The 21,726-nt window shown below is 39.3% G+C and overlaps 1 protein-coding gene across 1 annotated transcript; it reads right to left on the reverse strand.

Annotated features, from left to right (window-relative positions):
* Window positions 1-6,706: 6,706 nt before the first annotated feature.
* Window positions 6,707-21,366, reverse strand: LOC128138473 (poly(A) polymerase gamma-like). Its single transcript, XM_052779725.1, is given in 17 exon segments — window positions 6,707-7,835; window positions 8,718-8,956; window positions 9,033-9,141; window positions 10,042-10,209; window positions 10,299-10,408; window positions 12,701-12,810; window positions 15,088-15,141; window positions 15,548-15,632; window positions 15,951-16,071; window positions 16,157-16,229; window positions 16,386-16,521; window positions 17,153-17,242; window positions 17,892-18,003; window positions 19,078-19,131; window positions 20,366-20,420; window positions 20,422-20,465; window positions 21,292-21,366. Coding segments are annotated over 17 exon segments (1,740 nt in total). The 3' UTR covers window positions 6,707-7,730.
* Window positions 21,367-21,726: the final 360 nt, after the last annotated feature.

The following is a 21,726-nucleotide window of genomic DNA, read 5'->3' on the forward strand; positions in this document are numbered from 1 at the left end:
TGAAGCAGAGAGCTTTAGTCTCTGTGGTATCTTGAGCTCCCTTCTCCAAGAAAAGTAGCCAAAAATAGCTGACTGTGCCTTTTCCAGGAGTTCCCATTAAAAGGAAACCTGCAAAAATAAAGATCTGCATAACAGAAAATAGACTGAGACCAAAGTTCCCAGATGAATTTGCAAAGTACTTCTGTGAATCTGCATAATCACTTGCTTTAAAAAAAAAAAAAAAAGAAAAAAAGCCAAATCTATACTTCTACTTAAAGTTTGTAACTTTTAAAAAATTAACACAGCTGTTTCAGGTTTTGGTACTGCCTCCTCTTACCCTGTAAGAGAAAAAAACAATGAGTAAACCAATTCAGATTTATTACCACTTGAAAGCTTTGGAGATACTAGAGACTCACAGTTCATTAAGTAAGTGAGCTGTTCCCAATGGCACAGATGCTGCGTAGTCCAGTAAGAAGTGTATTCTGTAGCTGGCTGATTCCAGGAGACTGAAACATGGTAATGGCAAAGAGACTTGCCTAAAGGACAACTAACTACTACACTTAATTAATATTCATTACGGTCCACACCAACCTATAAACAGTCTGAAGAGAGACTGTTGCAATTCAGAAATTGGTACTGAGACCTGATTCACTTCCGGATACCTTTACTGCTGCCAGTCTGTCAAACTTATCTGGCCTGCCAAGCGAGACTATAGGTCCCAGGAGGAAGGTCTTGCTGCAAGAAAGGCTTTAATTCCAGCTTTCTTTACAGATCGTGATCAGCTTGCTGACAGATGCGGTCTTGTAAATTGGTGGTGCTACCCAGTTTCACCAACTTTACCTGTTCTCTTACTCTGTTTTTAGACTGCTAGGGCTTTGGGGCAATTTGGGGGGATTTATCATCCTGCCTCCACAGCACAACAGGGTGGTCCAAGACTACAGCTCCTTGGCTGTATGGCAACCCCATGGTCAATCTGATCTCCTACATGCTTAGGCAACTACATGTGAAATGATCTACATATTGTTACACAGTCTCTCTACTTCACAACAAGCATATATTGTGTTTACTCTATCATACTCAGCAATCAGCGCTACAGGCCAGGAACTGTTCTTTTGTTTCACAGTGATTCATCCAGTGGTACACTGATTTCTTTTCAGGGTCCCTGAGCTCTGTCATGCTACTGCTACTAATTCTTTTTCTCCAACAGTGGGCCGTGACAATGCTCTCAGGGTGCAAAAAGCCCATTAAGAAGTAAACCTGAAGTAATTACAATGTTTCTTAAAAAATCCATGGAATTTAGTTGCTGGATTTTTTAAAACTAGAGTTTACATTCCTTTTACATATCTTAGTTACACATGGTATTGTTTCTGCTTCCTGAATATGCATCTTCAAGCTTCAATGTCAACATAAATACTGGTACAGCTATGCACTTATACGAATATTTGCAGAAGCAAAAGTGCTATGACCTACGTCACAAAAAACTCTGTGGTGGCAGGTGACCCAGTTACTACAGACTTGGTCAGTTCAGGACTTCACACTTGGAACACAGTTAAAGCCTTATTTGCAAAACAGCACTGCCGTAACTGGTCAAGTGGAAACCATGTGACCTGGCATGTTTTCGATTGTAATGTAGACAGAACTTTTCATTTACATAGCCTAGGACTAACATCTACTTCTGTTCTGATGCCAGAGGACACCAGAAATGTAGGAAGTGAAAAAAGAAAGGCAGCCACTGGGATAGTTTACTCAGACTATTACTGTCTCATCGTTACTATCCCTGCTTGAAAGAATGTTTACTAGTGCCCTTAGAAGAAGAATGGAAAAATAAAATTAAATACATAGCTGAATGGAACCACAGAATAAATTATATTTAGCATAGCAGTTACAGTTTCTCCCAGACTATATGTATTATGAATGACCTATATTTGTGTGGTCAACTACCCTGCCTCATAAACATCCCTGTAATTAATTTGAAAGAACAAAAACCAGGGGTAAATAAATGTAGTGTTATTTCTGCTCCCTTTAACAGAGTGTTTGGCTCCTTAGCTATATACAGACAGTTGATTCACCACAGCTGATGAAGCAGGACTCTCCAGCCAGGGATGAAGGTGATGGCAAGAACCTCCTAAAGTGATAAAAAAAAAAACAAACCCCAAACCACAAAACCCGATTATGGTTTATGAAAAAAATAAAGAGCAGAGTAGCTACTGCTTAACAGACTAAAGGTGGGTTTTTTTCCCCTCGCCTTAACAGCGACTATGGCCACTCTATTCTCTAGCAATCCTGTCCAGTTCTCTCTCTTTTGCAATATCCTTCTGTCTGTAAGCCTCTAACCCACAATTCTTTCAACTTTTGCAACAGACACTGGCTGTCTTCCAACCCAGAGCTTTCTAATGCAGTGTGCATAGCAGTGTTTTATGAACAGAAGTTTGGTTTCTTCATAAATGCCTGTTCTGGCTCAGTAGGACGGAGGGGAGCCAGAATTCTCTGTGGCTCCCTTTACAAGAGTGTCTCCATCTTTGCTCACAATATGCTCAAGCAGCAGAGACTGATCAACAGCTTTATTCAAGAAATTGAGGAAGATGCACACTCCTAAAGCTGGAGAGAAGGGGTATGTCAACTTCCCTCAACTGAGTGTTTCTTCCACTTTTATTTGAGGGGCTTTAAGCAACTTATTAAGCAATAGCACATTCTTAGGCCCTGGAAACACGCTCATTGTACTTTTCCACTGCATTGAATAAGCTCTGATTACAGGAATACGTTTATTAAATTTGGGGGCATGCAATAATACATTCATAGCAACACAGTACAGTTAAGAGCCAAAAACCCAATCACGCACCTCTCTTACAGGCAAAGCTTCCACTTGGGTTGACTGGAATTTTGTCTGAGTGATAAGAATACGCAGCCCAGTAAACATAACATTCATTTAAGTATTGTAAGGAAGATGGCTACCAGCAACTTGCTGTAAACTTTACCATTCATTCAGAAAGATACAACATACCAGTTCACATACATAACATTCATAACTCAATCGATGCAACTCGGTAGCTACAACCCTTTCCTAAATATAAGGATTTGGCTTCTACTGAAGCCAAGAGTAATTTTTGACAGTGAATCTAAAGGGGGATAACTTTGGGCCTAAAATGCATGATAATAAAAAAAGTCTGATATCATGGCTGTGAGTTGGAGGCAAACCCATGGCAACACCAAGGTCCTGTGCTGCTCAGTCTTGCAGTACTTAACACACATCTTAGGGATTCATGTTTCACCGAGCCACAGACCCTCTCCAAGTCATGCAGTTCAACATTATTTTGTGATACCTAAGGCCTTTGTGGCTTCAATGCATGGCGTTAAGCATGGAGCCTCCTACGCTGAAATGGTATCACAGGATATCCAGTTTTTCATAACAGTTGACATGATACTTTTGCAAAGATTTACTCAATCACTTAAGAGCTACATTCAACTTTCACATAGAAACTCCAGTTAGATGCTGCAGCAACTGTTCAGCAGCAGCAGAAGGCATCTCTAGCAAAGTGTCTAAGCAAGAATCTCAATGAAGACTATGTAAAAAGCCATCTACAATTTGGACAGTTAGAACTCCAGCATTTTTGCCTTTTTCTTTTTTTTTTTTTTTTAAGGACATACACTTACCATCCATTCATTTTCTGTAGACACTAGTAGTAACTCCTTAGAAACTATGTCACTTTTTTTTTTTTTTTTTTTAATACAATTCTACTATCAGGAATTATTTGCATTTCTCCTTACCAATCTCACCCACGCCCACAATGGTAAGATTTAAGAACTTACCCATCAGCACTTAGTAAGATGTTAACTTGGATCTGACAGTCCTACGGCACTGCACGTTGTGCTAAAATTCTCAGCAAGACATTTTTGTGGAGAACCAAAAATAAGCAAGAAACAAATTTGTGATTATTTTTTTCTGCTTAAGAAGGTAATCAAGGTCTGAAAGGAAAAGTTGTTTTTTGCAAGCTTATAAAAAAGCTACAGGAAAGAGTAGTGGGCTATCACATACGTAGTGGCTTAAAAATCAGCAGCTGGTTTCAGTTATAGTCTCTGGAGATAGTTACAACAGTCCTTAGCTGGATACAGTAACTATTCTGTACTGGGAATCCCCATTGCATTCCTTTACTAGATGGAGTAATGCCTAGGACCAGACTCTTCATAAGAAGCGGCATGAGGTAATGACAAAAATACATCTAGGAGTTTTCGCAGCTTATGTCACTAAGGGTTACGTAAGGCAGTATTAATAAGTCTGCTCCCTCCTGAAGTCAAAGTCAAGATTACCAGTTTCAAGATACTTTTTTTTTTGCCCTTGGCTTCTTACTCATTAAGGCAAAAAGTATTCTATTACTTGCTCTCTAGTTTCTACAGGGACATCCACTGCAAGAGCAGAAGTGGAGGTGACTTCATATTAACCATTTCTTTGCTTAGACCTAACAAGTGAAACCACAGGAGACATTAATTCCTGCAATGGAATGTCTTGCTCAAAGTTACTAACCATACAGAATTTCAATACAGAGCTGCTCCTCTTTAAGGAGATTGATCATGCATCCTTTACCCCTTCCACCTGGACCTCCAAGCCGCACACACCGCAACCAGCTAAGAAAGCAGATAGAAAACAGCAAAGTTTGCAGGAAGTCTGGTATCAAAGAGCCTCCCTCACCGAGTCTTTATGCATGAGTAACTTTTCTTTCAATCACTTTGACAGAGGACTGTCATAAACAAAGGAAAATATTTCAGTTGAATGTTGCAGTTTGAACTGTATTTGAACCAGCTGTAATCTAATCTGCATAGTCCTGGGGCAGTATCGAACTTCTGCAATAGCCAGGGAAACTCCAGAACAGTGACGTCACTCTGCACTGGGCCAAGCGTTGAGTCAGGGTATATTAAGGTGAAGCGTGTAATCTCACTTACGCTGGATCAAGTCTGGGAAAGTAGTAACCTAACTTCTTCCTAAACTTCTTCTTAACACCCTAAGTGAGGGGGAAAAAAAAAAAGTAAGAGCAATTACAAGATAATTCTGCAAAGCAAGAGTTAAAAAAAAAAATCCGTGTAAAGGCACATACTTTGATATCAATTAGCTAGGTTAGTTTGAGACTAGTTGCATAAATGCATGTGCTGACCTAGAGGTTAAGGGCAAAACAGCCTGTGGCAGTACATCCCGCCCCCCCCATCCTGCCAGCAGGAAACGAAACTTCCCCAGGAAGGGGAAGGAAACCCTGGAGGCTGCAGGTTGAAATTTGAACTGGCCAATCGAGATGCGCCAGGTACACCGAGGTGACCCTCCTAGCCAATAGAATTAAATGACCACAGGTCAGATTCGACAGGGGTATAAACGGGGTCCCGCTGGAGGACATGTTGGCAGTCCTCCTCGGAGCAGCGGGTCTGCAGTCGGGGACTCCCCCTTGGGTCGGGGCACCGCCCGAGGTAACTCCTCGAGGGAGAGAGCCCTCAGCTTTTTGGTGAGTGAGACGCGCATTTTGAGCCATCACTTTAAATCTTGGGGATTCCTAAGTCGGCCGTGTAGTATTAATTCTCTTTACATCATTGAGCCTGTGGTTTTATAAAATGTTACCGGACTTCTAACTAACTTTTGCTGAAGAATAAATCTGAGTTTTAACACCTGTTGGATTTGGTTAGTCGTGCATCCGTAACATTTTGGCGTAGTCGGCAGGATGGTGTTAATAGAGGAATTATTACGGAGGCACGGCTGCTGCCCTTTTCCCCCAGAGCTAGAATGGGCGAAGGAAAAGTGGTCCGACCCGGCACCGGTCGTGGAGAGAGTAGCATGGTAATATTACAGGGTTGTAGACTATTAAAAACCACTTACTTTTCATATTTGCTTTGCTGCTTATCTTATCACCTACTTCAGCTTTAATTCCTTCAAATTCATGATGGATTTTTATTTACACAGGTGCTGAAGTTGTATACATACTGTAGCTAGTACACAGACTTGACAGTATTTAAATACCATGATTTTAACACAGGTCACAAAACCAAGGTAACCATTTTATAAACTCAAGGTGGAGCTCTGCTAAAAGCCACTTAAGTAACAGGGGTTCTGTTTCCTAATTTTAACCTGTGAGGAAACCTAAGCCTTGCACTCTTTAAGTTTTGGGGGGTTTGGAGTGGAGAAGGAAGAATAAGACCTCTCAAACCCACTAAGGCAAATTTTCTAAGAGATGAATTGCACTTGAAGCAAGCTGGAAACCAGAGGTAATAAGGAAAAAAGTAAGTATATTGTCATAGTCATGCTTTCTCCACAAGTTTGGAATACTAGCAGTAGGGGGAATGCTAGAGAATGAAGACCTTACAAGATAGCTACATGCCTCTTTGGTCTTGTCACTAGGGTTTTAGGTGGATGCTTAAGATGATCAGAGCTCAGAACTGCTGTTTAAGCCAAGCAACTAATTTTAAAAGAATTCAGGGGTATCTGTTGTCCGCACAGCAAACTGGGACTTCAGCTGTCAATGCAGTTTGCAAGCTGCGCTATTCAGAGGGTGTTAATTCAAAACCTGGAAATACTAGAAGCAGGAAAACGGTGTTCCTAGTCTCCTCAAATTTACTCTACCATGACACTATCATGTTGTAGAAGATATTTTTTGTGGCCCTGCCCCCCCCCACCTTACATTTGGTTTTGTTGTTTGGTGTTTTTAAGCAGATCCCATGTGAATTAAAAAAAAAAAAAAAAGACTGAAGATTTTAAATTTCTCTTTGGAAGACAGTATTTTACAGTACATACAAAAATACTCTGGAAAAATGTACAACTTCATTTACAAAAACACCAAGTTATAAAGAAATTACAATAGACAGATAGCATAACATTTGTTTCATATGATCAGAATTTCTCCCCACCCCTCAAAAAACCCTAACGCACTTAACTGGGTAAGCAGTGTTATCAGTTCACAGAACTGGACCTTCAGACTACAAGTTTTCATGTAACCATGTAGAACAGCTTTCAGGGTTTATCTGAAACCAATTTCTGCATGCCAACTGCTTTCAAGACTGTACCTTGCAAGTGGGTAGCAGTGTCACAACAGCCTTGGCTATTGCAATGTTTAAGTTACATCTTCAGCTGTGTGTTCTGAGTTTAGCTTTACTACCCAGTGACAACAAAGAAACCCCTCAAGTCTCATGCTGCAGCAGTCTTAAGACAAAAATCAGATACAATGGCATGGGACATGTCTATCATCTCCATACCTTGGTAGCATCCTCTGCTGCAGTTTCTTCAATATTTAAATTATTTATGGGCCTCCGTGGGAGGCAATACTTGGGTAGTGCATGGCTGTGTTAGGCAGTGGAAAGCTACTAGCTGAGGAAGCTGAGCACCATTGTGATACATGCACAGGAGTGTATGTGCCCAACAGGAAAATAATTTAAGATAAGAATAATATATGCACATGCACTAGGAAAGCACAAATGAATACAAGCACGCTCATACACACTTGAAACCACAATGTGGTTGCAGTGACTAGTTAACCTGTTTACATACATTCTGAATCCAAGTCACAGGACAGGTTGGTTTTTGTGGCTTTTTCAAAAGCTGTTTCAGCTAGTGACAGGTAAGACTTTTAAAAAGACTAATAAGGATAACTCTTACAAGAATATATTTGGGAAATGAAGACTGAAATAAGTTAAACTAAAAAGCATATTTTTGTTTACATCAACAAATGCGTACAGTATTTATGTGAGGTAGTCTAGGCACTAGAACAGTCCATTCAGCTTTCCAGTTAGTCCACTGAGTAAAACCCCTTCAAAATTACATTGTCTGTAGATCTGCTGCTGACATCTTCTGGATTGCCACCATCTTTGAATGCTGAATCCTGGCCAGTTAACTAGAAGAACAGAATACACAGACTCAAAATAATTGCTATACCAAAATTACCTTCATATTTGAGTACAGCTTCCAGTCAACACTTTAAATGTATTAGTGGCCATTCTTAAAGCAACATTTAGACAAGACTACCATTACCGCACAGGAATCTCAAGCCTCGCAAAAAGTCTTACTACCTAAATCTGTACTTGAAAGGTTCAATAGTAGGTAACAGTTCTGCAAGTTGATTCTTTACAAGTGTTAAAATTGAGTTTTTTCTAGTTGTTCTTTGCCTCTGCCTCAAATCAAGCCACACGAACAGCTATTTAAGGAGAGTTACGTACAGCAATAAAACAAATCAAGCATTAACCTAAAGCTTCCACAAAAACAAGATTTAACAAGCAACTCCACACTCTGATTTCAGCAGTGGACAACCTATTGAGTAGGCTGCTGATTCCTAAAGCAGCAAAACTATCAATAGGCATTCAAAAATCATCTGCCAGAACAAGATTAGCTCATACTTTTACATTTATAAGATTCATATCCTCTTCATTTTGAGATAATTTTTTTTTTAATTAAGAACTGCTTCCAAATAAGCCAGTTCATTCAGCAATTGGTCAGTGCAGTAATATATACAAGTACAGTAGTATTTAGAGACCCTGCCACCAGACCAGAAACAGTCAAGTGCCAGATCTTGGAAAAAAAAAAATTGTTTAATAGCTCTACAGTATATTCAAGACAATTTCTCACATCTACATCCTAGTAAAATTACCATTATGCTTAAATTTAGATTCCTGAATCCACTGGGGATGTATATATGCATTTCTTCTCAGTTACGTCATTCATTGTACATCAATAATTAATTCTACTTCAAACCCTCCCTGGCCTAGCCCTCCTTCCTTACCTTTTCTCTGTCTACTGGTTTTTGGGGGCATTCTTCTGATGTAGGTGAATGAGGTCCTTCAGTGGTCGGTGAATAAGGTCGTTTAGGTGCAGCATTCTTAGGATCTGTAATCAGAGTCCCACTTAATTCACGCTGTCCTTGGACAAAATGTGCTCTGAGTTGAGAAATTGTGTTATGTCCTGGAATGGTGCAACCAACTGGAGGTCCCAATGTTCTTATTGCAACTGTAGCCTCCACTTCTGCAGGAGACACCGAGCTTTTAGAGTTCAGCCATGAAATTAAAGACTGCATTCCACCCACTACTTCAATACATACTTGAATCAGTAACAGGAATGGAGAGTCCGTTAGACACTGATGGCACAACTACACGAGGTATCTTCTCTCTGTTGTTAGTACCATTAGATTTCTGATACATGGCATTTCTGTAAAAATCAGATGCTAGAGTTATAAAATGCTAGTTTGTAAATACTATACATTTCATTTCCAGAAAGTCCATGCAAGACAAGTGTCTATCTTCTTAGGTCGTTGTCACAGCTCTACAAAACAACAAACTCCCAGGCAATCTAGCATGAGATCTTCATTTTGCTGAACTTCAGACCGCAGATTTAAACTTAAGCATTTTCTTCAGTGAGTCTCTATGTACTTGTACTGTTTTCCAGCTTAGTATATCCAGCACTCTGTAGCACTTTTCATGAATGTACCTCCTCTACCCATACAGGCATTCAATTTTATTTTTTTTAATGCTACTCCTACAGTACCAAACGGTCTGAACACAGCAAGCATTACACATTTGGTAGTCTTGGGCTATTACTCTCAAGATTTCATATTCCTCCTGTGCTGAAGTAGCTTGTGAACAGACTTCCCAGGAAGTGACAGACACTTTTACTGCCCGAGTTCTCATACTGCTGCACCAAGTCTAGCATTTCTGTGATCAAGATCAGCACTTCATTAGAAAATAATACTGCTTGGCAGTAACCATACTTTTTGTTAGAAAGAACAGTTACCTACATATAAAACATTCTGGCTTCAAGTTACACACTAACCCAAGGGGATCTATATTCAAGACCAAATAATTTCTCTGGTATCAAGTTCTCCTTTCTTCCTACATGTGTTCATGTACATTAAATTAATTTTTTCAAGGATTTCTTTAACCTGTCTTCCCCCATGTGCCCAAAGGAGATGCCAGCTTTGTTCCTGAAGCCATTAGAGCCCTCCACGTCCTTATGAACAACATAGATTCAAACAAGAAATCCTGGACCTCATTCACATTGTGAGTCAGTTAAAAAGCAGCTTCTTCACAGTTTTAAGGGTATGGTGCTAAGCTTTCTCTCTCTGCTGTAGAAGTGTCCAATTTAGAAACCTTATGTAACGAAGAGGAATTATCTGGTGTTCTGGAGTCCACGTCTCTGCAACTGTCCAAACGGCTTCCATCTGAAGAAGTCCTTTTGCACTGAAGCCCATGAGCATTTTGACTAGTACATGGCATGCTTTGCTGAAACAACAACAACAAAATAATGACGTCTTCAAGTAATTATTAAAGCAAAAGAAAATATTGCCAGAAGAGCCAAATGTTTATTATACCTTTTTTCTTTTCTGTAACAAAAAATAGTGGAGATGCTTTCTCTTCACATGAGCTGCCTCAATCTTCATACCTTCCTTTAGCACATTGAGGTGGTTAGCCTGGCTGTAAACTAACAGGAAATTTAGTGTTGTAGCTTAGTGGGAATGTTTGCATTAGGTATTTGTCAAAGTTACATATGGTTTCTTTAGAAACAGCAAGCCTTTAAGTCTGTCCAGCCCAAACAAAGAACAAGAAGTTGCCTCAAGATGAACGTGACCTAAGATGCCCATTTCATATCCAGTACAGACCAGATACATAACAGCTATTTAAGTTCAAATATGCATTTATGTGCTCAGTTACAGCTGTGGTTTGCAAATCATGCAGCTCACATCTGAGCTGATTTTTAACCTGAAGGAGATAATACTCCTTAACCCTTAGTTTTCTGTTTGAAAATAGATCTAGACAACTTTCTGAATCAACCCAAATGTGCACAGCTGATGAGAGACCAGACACCTTACTCAAGATTCAGACTAATTTTTTTTTATTTGATATTTACAGCAGTGATTGTGGGTTTTTTCGTAACAGTTCTGTAATATCATATAACTTTCCAGTAATTTAGGTGTTAAAATTCTATCTGTCCAAGAAAGACTGGATTTTAGGGACATCTGACTTATCAGAACCACTACAATTTAAACCAGTTTTTCTTAACTGCCTGCAAACAACCTTTTATGCAACTTAAAAATGCTATACTAGCACAGCAGTTATTACAGAATTAAGTCAAATTTAGATAAGTTTAACAAGCCTATCGTGATCATAACTGGAAAGTCAGCTTACTAACATACAGAGTGGGAATCAAAGTAAGGACATGCAACAAAACCAAAAAGGCTTAGAAGTCTTTCTACAGGAGACCTAGAAGTGAAACAAAAGCACAAATATGAACATTCATGCTAATATGAACAGTTGCTTCAAAGTAAATTCAATAATGTTTTTATGTAAAAGTGAGATAAAGTTCATTTAACAAAAGCCTTCCAAACAGTGAGCCTTTTACTCTTGAGCCCATCAACTTGAAGTTAATCTTTGCCCTCTCAAAATATTCTCTCAAAGTCAAGGCATATGATAAAAGCTTTCTTGCACATAAGTACTGGTCACTCCCACATTTGCCAAAGGATATCACACCTCTCAAGAAATACCTTTTCTGTTCAATCTCTCTGGATTCAAACCCTATATCTGAAACATAGTATAGGCTGTGTTTCACTAAACTAAGAGCACACAGCTATGCTAATAAAGTTTGTGCATAGAAATACAGGATTTAACATTAGTTCTAGCCTCTTAGCAGTACATAAACCTTGTTGACATAATTTACATTTGCCACAACATTGAAACACAGCGCCACTGGATCTAACGTACAAGACAAGCATCAGTTCAGAGAAGAGTGCAAGTCTGAGAAAGTCACCCCACCTGGCCTGAAACTCAGACAAGAGTTTTGATGCCTTTTTACTGTGCTTTTCTCATATCCCAAAGCATGAGCTAAAAAGAAGGTCAGCTTTTACTGCATTTACTCATGTTGTCTGAGCAACACAATACACAGCTCACGCTGGTACCATGGAGAAATGTTTGTTTGCACTGTAGAAGAGTTTAAAGGAGTCCACTGTTTAGAACTTTTTGTCCAAACACACTTGTCACTTCAGAAGAGTAACCTGATTTCCTTAGTTCGTCATTATGATAGCTAGGCATGAGCCTGACAGCACACATGCACTTCTGAAAGGCACAAGAGCAGTCAGCTTGGGAAGAAGTAAACAGATTGTGGAAAAGACCTATGCTTTCAAAGAACTCCTCACCCCCAAACCCCTTTATTCTAGCATTATCTAACAACACTTGCAATATTACTTTATTTCTACATCTATCAAAAGTAATAATGGAAGATGAACATGAAGCTTTACATGCAAGACTGCGTGTCGTTACAATGTGACCACTCACTGCTTTTCAAAGTTCTGGGATGGTATCATACACAAACTGTTATTTTGGAAAAAATACTCTCAAGAGGCACCAACAACTTATTTTAGAGTCTGATACAGTTAGCTCCCACTTTCAAAGTTCAGCAACTGACAGCTGGACATCTCCTGGCTTCACATCTGACTGTCCACCACATGAATCGCAGTTCCTTTCTGAGTGTTTACGATGATCTGCAGAGCTGTTATTTCACATGTGGTATATGGTATAGGACTGTAGTACACACTTTTGTTTCAAGATGGACTTACTTTGCCAAAGTGTCAAAATAGTATGTTTTTAAGGCTAATCTTCTATGTGTCATGCTCTATAGAAATATCTAATAGCTAATACCAGCACAATTCACTTTGTGAAGCAACTTGCACTAGAATAAAAAAATGAAACCCTACGAGACTAGAGCAAAATATAGGCTTACCTGTATCTTTGAACGACCATATAACGTACGTTAAATCAATGTTAACACTTTCTGCATTTTCCACTTTCCTAAATACGATTCCAAGAAACCACATTGACACATATCCACTCCTAAAAAGACAGATTCACAAATCTATCATTTATGCACAGATGCCAGTTATTTGGATGCTAGTATCTACTCTCAAGAAGGGATTAAGCAAAACAGTTTAGTTGTATGCAGCAGTTAAAGATTAGAGTCAGCCCATACTTAAGTTCTCCGAGAACTCCCCCCTGAAGTTCTCCCTTCTTTAAAAAGATCCCACATGGTCAGAACCTTGCCTGTCAGACCTCGTACCTACAAAACAGTAGGTACGTAGCTGAACATCTCTCACAGATAAGCTGAGGTGAATAAATATAAACAAGGTAGAATACATTGGCCAAACTGGCTTTCAGAAAAGTAATGAAACCCACTGTTTACAAGCTCTCGGTTGCCAGGGAAAGACTGTGGCTTTACATGTGCAATAGATATAAATTCATTCCTCTCCAAGTTTCCAACCAGCACACAAATTTTAGATTCGACAAGGCCAATCCTAATAAGAACAAGAGACATTTACTCATTTTAACCGTATCCAGCACAGTAGTTATATACCTTTTTACAATACAATGCTAATACAAAAATGCTAACCAGTCAGTAAGTAGTAAGTTTCATTCAGCTGAGCAGATACTAGATATTTATATCACACACACTGTAGTTTGAGATGTTTCCAGTGACATTTGAGCTTTAAAGTTTCCAAAGACAGAGGTACGTAAGTTTAACTTGTACTCTTAACAGGTCAGATACAACACCTCAACATATAGCCTATGATGAAAATATCAACAAGAAGCAGATTCCCAGCACCTCTGGCTGCATTTTGAAGTGCAGCAAAACTCCTTTTTACCCCAAAGATCAAGGAGAAGAACAGTTTAGAAAAGGCTCAAGCACAGCTGTTCAGTTACACCTGAGTAAAGATGCAATTCTTCCTGCAGATTTATCTGTGAAAAGAGTTTACCCTTTTCCAGCCAAACTGAAAAATATAGTTCCTTTAATAAACAACTTACCTAGTCAACGCAGTCTCATCAGAAACTTACCCAAGAAATGTATCATGACCACAAAGGCTCTTCATATAAATGAAGTACTGGCATTTTACCCTTTTACCTAAAACGCTGCTAGCTTTGAAAGCAGTCAGAGCTCTGCACGTTCTTCAAAAACATCTTATGTTGATGAACAACAGAGATGTGCCATCTATTCCCAAATCCATTCAAGAGTTGGTGAACTAAACTTGTTCTTACAGCAAACTGAAGCAAGTTTATCTTCTGCTTTTCATTTTCCCAGATGCAAAACTAAACCCCATTTGCTGCCATTTCTGTCACTGCAAAAACATCAGCTTTTACTGGAGCCAGAACTTTCCTCATCTTTATTCTGAGATACAACAAGCTTTGTGCACTTAAAAACATTTCACAGTAAAAACTATTTGGCTCTAAGCCCTCTGCCCATAACTCCTTGTTGTACACCTAACTGCGACTAACATCAAGCTGTAGCTGATACGATTTTTAAGTGAACACATTAAAAAGTTCAGGTAAAAGATACTACCTATTAGAGCTATTTTTAAACATGAAATAAGATGTCTTTTAGAGGTAGCACAAGAATTAAATTATTTGCCTTAAAGCGCAAGCCAAACTTTGAAGTATAACCAAGGTGCCCTCAGAACAGGGTTCTACTACACAGAGCTATTTTGCTTGCTTACTTGAGCAAAGCAGGCAAAGTACTCATTTCTTAAGAGTGAGAACACCACACACATCACAGTACCTTAATTCCTCACCGTTTCCCCTTATTTCAAGATTCACAGTTAGTCAGCCCATTCACATAGGTTAAACAAGTTATTATTGGCATATATCCCTTGAGACATTGACAAATATCATGTCAGAAGCAGTCATTTTCTCTAACTACAATTGAAGTGGATCTCACATTACGTTTCACAAAGTAGATCAGCACTCCTGCAATTTACCTATTGACTACCAAGTGTGCTGAAATGATAATTTTCAGCACTAAACATAAGATGCCTGAGCACACTACTAGATTAAAACTTAGTAAATACTATTTATCAGCATTCAGATGCTCTGTGCAGACGGTCAGGTTTCACCCAGATTAAACAGCCTTGTTTCACTTCACTGGAGAAATGTAGGCTCTGGAATAGGCTGACTACGTAACCAGAGCAACTTAGCACCGAGTGCAAAGTAGTCTTAAATTAAATATTACATCCAGTAAAAAAGTTATGAAACCAAGTCTTCAAAGGCTCTACAACAGTGGTCTTCAAAGTGGGGCTGTGTGTGTCAATTATGTATCGAACCCACATTCGAAGCAAGACTTACCACTCTAAGTGATGCTCTTCAGTAGAGGCACTAGCAGTCAGCACAATATAATGTCTAGAAGAAAAGAAAAATTAATATCCTAGCTCAGGACTTTATATTCCTTCAAGTGAAACCAAAACTGCCTTAAATGTATTGAATATGTCTTCCGGACAAGACAGATTATATCCTGCATTCAGCACAGTATTAACTGAAGAAACGCTGATTACATCCTTCTGAATTGCATTCTGCTACATTCTAAGTATCAGAGTTGATTTTTTTTAAATAAAAGCAGTGTCAGTGGCATAACACATACAGTTTTTCTATCTTCCCTATACTTATCCTTACCAAAATTCATATGACTACCTCCAGTTTCTGAAAAACAAACATCAATGCCATCTTCTATTTAGACTGCAAGCTAAAACTCACTATGCTAACCAGTAAGTAAATAATTTCAAGTTCAGATAACAGATTTCATACATACTTGTATTTCTGAAAGAAGTTCAGTGGTTCAAAGAGCTTTGACCAGTCTGATTTTCCTTGGAGAATCTCATTTGTAACCGCAGGACCTACAAGTAAGGTTCAAAACCTTATTACCATTTTTTTTTTTGAGACTAGCAGAGCATGATATAAACTTTATCTTATAAAGGTTTTGAACAGTAATTGACAGATCAAAAAGCAGGAATTCCCTTGACACAACGCAGGTCTACTACAACAGTTCATTGTAAAACCGGTCCCTTATTGCCTGCAACAGGTATACTTCCCAGAGAACTCTTCTGCCTAAAAGGGCGGAACACCTTGCGGAATATAACCAATTCAGATAATGTGGTTTCATATAGCAAGAATTATATTTTTTATTCAGTTAATAAGCATGGAAAGAACTTCACCATGTTTGAGCTCCTCTACCATTACCGCTCACGTTGATGTAGATACGTTGTACGTAGAGTTCTGCTGTGGATAGGCTCGGGTGATGATAGGCATTACATGATATCGGTTTGACGGGTTCACCTATGGTGTTAAAACAATTGTGCTCAGCACCAGCAGCTTAGGTTAGAAGAAAGTTTAAAGGCTTCTGAATTCAATGTCTACATACCCTAGGGTCCCATACTGGTAAATTAAGATTGCTCTCTTCATGTTGTTTCAGCAATACAGGTTTTGGCCACTCCCTATATAAGAAAAGCCAATAACTAACTGTCCATTTAGAACTCTGTCATGCAATTCAGGGTAGGATTGAATGTTGTTGGTGTAAATCTTATACAAAGAACTACCTCAAAAAGTGTAACTACTTTCTGCAAATTAAAATAGTCATAAATAGCTCTTACCGTTTTGAAAAAAACAAGAACTTGTTAACCAGAGTAGAAGCCAAAGCGTTTGGATAGAGCTGACACGTTCTTGCTACTAGCACGGCCCAGAAAACCCCACCAAGAAATCCCAGCATATTGGAGTAAATGCCACATCCTACAATGGATACACTGTCGTTAGCCTGTAGTCTTTCAATACCCAAGTATATTCCTTCAAATTTTCTGTACCAACTTCACAATCTATAGAATACCTAGTACACTTCAGTCTCAAAGTCAGTTATTTTCGCAGTGCAACGAGGCCAAAATTGTTGGTCCTTATAGGGATGAGAAGAAGAATCGTTACCACACCACTTCCCAAAATACTGCTACTCTGAAATTTGCCTACACTGCTACAGCTACTGCTTCACTCCAACTTCCCTTAAGAAAAAGGTTCTGCCATTCTTCTAGCACTTGCTCTAGTCACATGTGCAAACGGTATTTTCTTATTCCTTATGTATCAAGCTTTTATACTTCACTTGGCATTTTTATCCTTTGTAGTCAGGTTCCTGATAAGCCATGCAGCGCCTTGTCTCATAGGCACTCCCCTCTTCTCCCCACTCTACCCCCATTAAAAAACACACAGAATCTACCCCATGGACAGGCCTTGAATCTAAACTAAAAAACAGTTTTTAAACTAAAACCTGTTATTTAAACAGCTATCCAAAGCTGAAGTACTTCTAATGCTATTATTTTTTCAGCATGAGGCGCCTCTGAAAAGTTTAGAGATCACAAACAATCACATTACTCACGTTTTGCCCCCAGTTTAATTGCACAGAGCGTGAGCCAGAAGTTCTCTTTATTTGGCACTAGGTGTAGTATTTCATCAGTAACTCTGCAACCTGTAAGAAAAAAAGTTGAAGTACAGAACTTCCTAGTAACAGGTACAAGTCGGTTTTATGCTATACTGGATCAATAGCTTACAGTTTATCCTTCAAGTCTATGAAAACAAGTTTGGATTACTTGCTTTGTACTACCTTAAAAATTAGAGATTACACATAACATTCAGTATCACGTCAGGTAACTGGTGCCCTCAACAGCTTTTTCATACTTCAGACTACAGCCAACAATTTTCAATAAGGTCCTTCTACAGGATTCCGAAAGCTAGGTTTCTTTTGACAGCCAGGAACAATTAAACCAGTCAGTGTTAAACAGTGAGCAAGTCAGGCTTCAAGTATTTAATTCTTTTTTTTTTTTTTTTAATGAACTACCACACATTCTTCTCTATCAAGTGCTCTACCTATTCATCTAAAGCAGTTTCTGTGGCAAACTGGAACAATGCACACACCCCAATCAAAGAAACATGAAACACAGGTCTATCTAAACACACAATTTGAAACATCTAAATTTAAGCTCACTTGCCGCCTCCTCAGATCTCAAGTATACAGGGGATCAGTTTCTGTGTCTTGTACAGAAACTTGGGTTGTGTAATGTGCATTCCATACCAATTTTAGTAACATTTTCTTTTTAAAGATGTGTAAATATGCTTACCATTTAAGCTCCGTATACATATTATATCCAGGCTTCTGAGATGTGAGTCATCTCTGAGATCAAGATTACCAGAAACAGTTGGCACAGACAGTCTTGCAAACACGAGATCAATCTTAAGAGGAAAAAAGTGCCAACCGTTAGAATGCCGCGCAGTTTGCAAACAGCACACTAGAGGGGGACAGTTAGTCAAGTCTAAAAAGAGTGGTTAACATTTGTATTTAGAATTATGTGACTATAGAAACATCTCCCAAGAGATTTATTGGCCAGAAGACTCAACAAAATTTCTAGAGGTTCCATATTTTATGTACAAAACCGTCATTGCATCACCCCTTTCTTTTTAAGCTAGAGAAAGGAAGAGGGTTTTTTAAGTTGAAAAAGATTACTCTAGACTTAGAATTTGAATTAAAAGGGAATTTAAAATTAATCATAGAATGAAGACATAAGTTCTATCACCTCAACTATACTTCAGCAAAGGAGAGAGCATTTTCTTTGTGCACTAAGCCCTTTTGATCCCGAAGTATCTGGTTTTTAGTACAGTCTGAGGCAAGAAAATTATTCTGTGAATGTCTGCACCAGATAAAAGCCACAAAAAGGTAATTGAATAAATGTCTTCATGATAGTGATACCAAGCAGTAACTTGCTGAGGTACTACAGCATGCAGGTCTTTATACATTGTATAAGAGGTATCCAAGATAGCAGGATTGCTGCAGCTGACAAACCTAGGCAGGAGTCAAATGAGTACTTTTACTTTCCATTTTCCAGATTGTTTGTCCCACAACCACTTCATTTTGGATTTGCAGCAAAACATTTAGTCTGCTCACATGATTCATACAGTGAACTACACTGTACACATCCCTCTGTAGATACCTAGCTTGTCAGAGCTAAGAAGAGTTAGCAAGGATACTGCCTCTGCTCCCACTCTGCACAATCCTAGAGATAAGTGCTATTCAAGCAGGCCACCCTGGTCTACAGCACAGGTTTAGAAAAAGACGTCCCTGACGCTCCCATGCCTGCCAGGCTTCCTAGGAGCTTATTTTCCTATAAGCTCCCATTCTACTGCAATGTCTTCTCCTGGGATAGGTTGTGGTCCAAAACAGCACAGTCGCAGGTCCCTGGAAAAGTTATCCTATTCCAAAGCAAGAAAAAAATTTACTCACTTAAAGAAAAAAAAAAATGAAATGCTTACCTCTATGCCATCAAACTCAAACTTGACAACTGGTACATATGCATCTTCAACTGCCTGTAAAGGAGAGGATAACTGTGTAAGAAAACATGTTTTGCTACTTTATGTTTCTCCTAAACTACGATCAAATGCAGAATTTACACTGCTAACTACTCAGTATAAAGACTGAGCTGCTTCCAAACCAAAAAAACTGTTAATAAGCTGCAAGCAGTATAGCACTAACACGGTACTAATACTAGCTTTAAGAAGTTATTTAGCCAAGAGATTCAGAGGCTGATCATGTATTGTAATGAACAAACAGTGCACAATGAGCCATCAGTATCAGACCTTGTAAGGTACTTACCTTGGTGGTGAGGAAGAAAAGCAAGAGATTTCCATAGCTATCTTACTACGGTTAACATCCAGAGAAATTTAGAAAATTCTGTCCACATTTGACAGCATGCACTAGCCTCCTGTATTTTTATTTTCTGCCATGCCTGAGATGCTATCGGCTACCTTATGGAACAGTTTTCAATTTTGCAGACCCCTTGTTAGAACTGTGCCACAGCCCGCTGAGTCTGTTTTCAGGTGACAGTCATCTAAATGAAGGCTCATTAGCTATGCATATGAAGTCTTTCAAAATGTCTGCACAAGGAAGACTAGGCTGAGAGAAACACTTCTCAGGAGTTTGGTTTTATACGCAAGGCACACAACATAGGCACCTGAGGGTGATTTTACAAGACAGTTTTGCATGTTCGCAGCACAGCTCCTATTAACTTTATGTAAAGCTGACTGTGTATCTCTTCTACAAAGTCTCAGGCTGAGTAGCCAGAGAAGAACATGACCAGAGAAGAATGAATTAGAGGTCCTAAAGTACATCCAGAGGAACACCACGGCAAACGTACTGACAGAAACCTTTCCACATCACATTCAACTTCCTTAGTTCTCAGGCTGACCCTTCCTCTTCCTGCATGCAATTACCTTCTTGCCAAGCCCCTTACTACATCCAAGATTAAAGCAAGGCTCCTAGGGACAACCTTGCTTTTTGATACTATAGCTGACTCATTCCCAAACCATGGGTATGGGAGAAGTGAACCACAAAGATTCTTATGTGATGTACAGTCATTGGGGAAGGGAACCAAAAGCTTGACTTCAACATTTTCATGCTGCGTAAACAGTATTTTAGAAGGTGCTCAGAAACAATTCCATTTTTAATTTTGCTTTGTAAGACAATCACTACCAATATGAGTCTTTAACATGAATATTCTTATTGTAGGAGTTGCACAATCTATCAAGGAGAGAGCTTATTCACTCTTAGATTTTTTATTTCCTCTTGATGTTTTAGTTTTTCAAAGAACGACTGAAAGATCCGATCTTTCTACATGTCTAGGAGCAACACAAACAGCATCTATGTCAGCACCTGCAAAGAGATTCCATTTCTTCTGTTACTGTTGGAAGACACTTTCAAACATTAGAACTCTGACCAGGCAACACTGTTTATCATGGGGAGGAGCAATACAGCTGAAAAACTGTAAAGAAAACCATGTAACAGCAACACAGGATTCTGGCTGTGATGTGTGTTACTTCATGAAAAATTACTTGAAATAAAAACTGATGGTTGGTGGGAGCTGTGCATAGTAACATGTAGCTGGAGTAGGTTCAGAATACTTTAACCAGGGAATCAGAAAGCTATTTTAAACATTGGCATAAATAATACAGATTGTAATTCAAAAGCAGAGCACAAAAAAGAAATCTCCTAAGGGAAGATGCACAATGGCCTCTTTCATATGCACGGTATTTCTTTTTGTGGAGGTGAGGAAGGCTGAAAACCACAGAAGACAGCCAGGAAGAGCAGAAAATTCACTGCAGTAAATACACAAATTGCAAAGCATGTTCTAGCTTGACCTCACACATATTTTAAAACAAATACTTCAGAGTGTGCAGTGTCTATAGCGTTGGTTTCTCTTTGTTGGCTCATATTCTACACTGGATTAGCAGAGGAGAGAAAAAAACCTACTTGAATATACAAAAATATTTTCTTATGACTAAAGATCACAGCTATTGCCATCTTCCATACCTGCCTCAACTCTGACCTCTAAACCACAGTGCCCTTCTTATGCCAGCAACTCAGCCATCTTTTCCAGACGCAGGAGCACGTCCCCACAATCCCCCGGAGACCTGCATCTCTATCAAAAGGCATTTGGAGCTAAAAGATGAATTGGCTGGCACGGGTCTCACCCTGTCCAGCAGCCCAGTGGCTCGGGCACTGGCTGCACTCAGTCCCTCCTCACTCAGATTTGCAGTTAGAGCCATGGCTCTCTCACCGACCAAGTGCAAGGCTGAGCTCGAGGTTGCAGGCATCCTGAGGACAGAATCTCCCTTTCACAGTGGGTGACCCACCTTCTGTCAACCTGGAGTCGTATTGGGACAATTAATGGGCCAGAGAGAGACAGAGAAAGGAGCTATGATGTGCCTGCTGGGAACTGGGCTTCAAACCCCCAATACAACAGTTCCTAAACTATACAAAGTGGAACAGCTTCCCTGGGAGCAGGCTCCCTGCAGCCCCTCAGCCTGCCCAGCCGCCTGCTACTAGGGCACTATTCGCCTTTGTGCTAAAGTCCATCCTCCAAAAGAGGCAAACAGATCTAAACAGAACTTTCTTTTCCCTTCACT

The sequence above is a fragment of the Harpia harpyja genome, unplaced genomic scaffold, assembly GCF_026419915.1.
Source record: "Harpia harpyja isolate bHarHar1 unplaced genomic scaffold, bHarHar1 primary haplotype scaffold_47a, whole genome shotgun sequence".
Lineage (NCBI taxonomy): Eukaryota > Metazoa > Chordata > Aves > Accipitriformes > Accipitridae > Harpia > Harpia harpyja.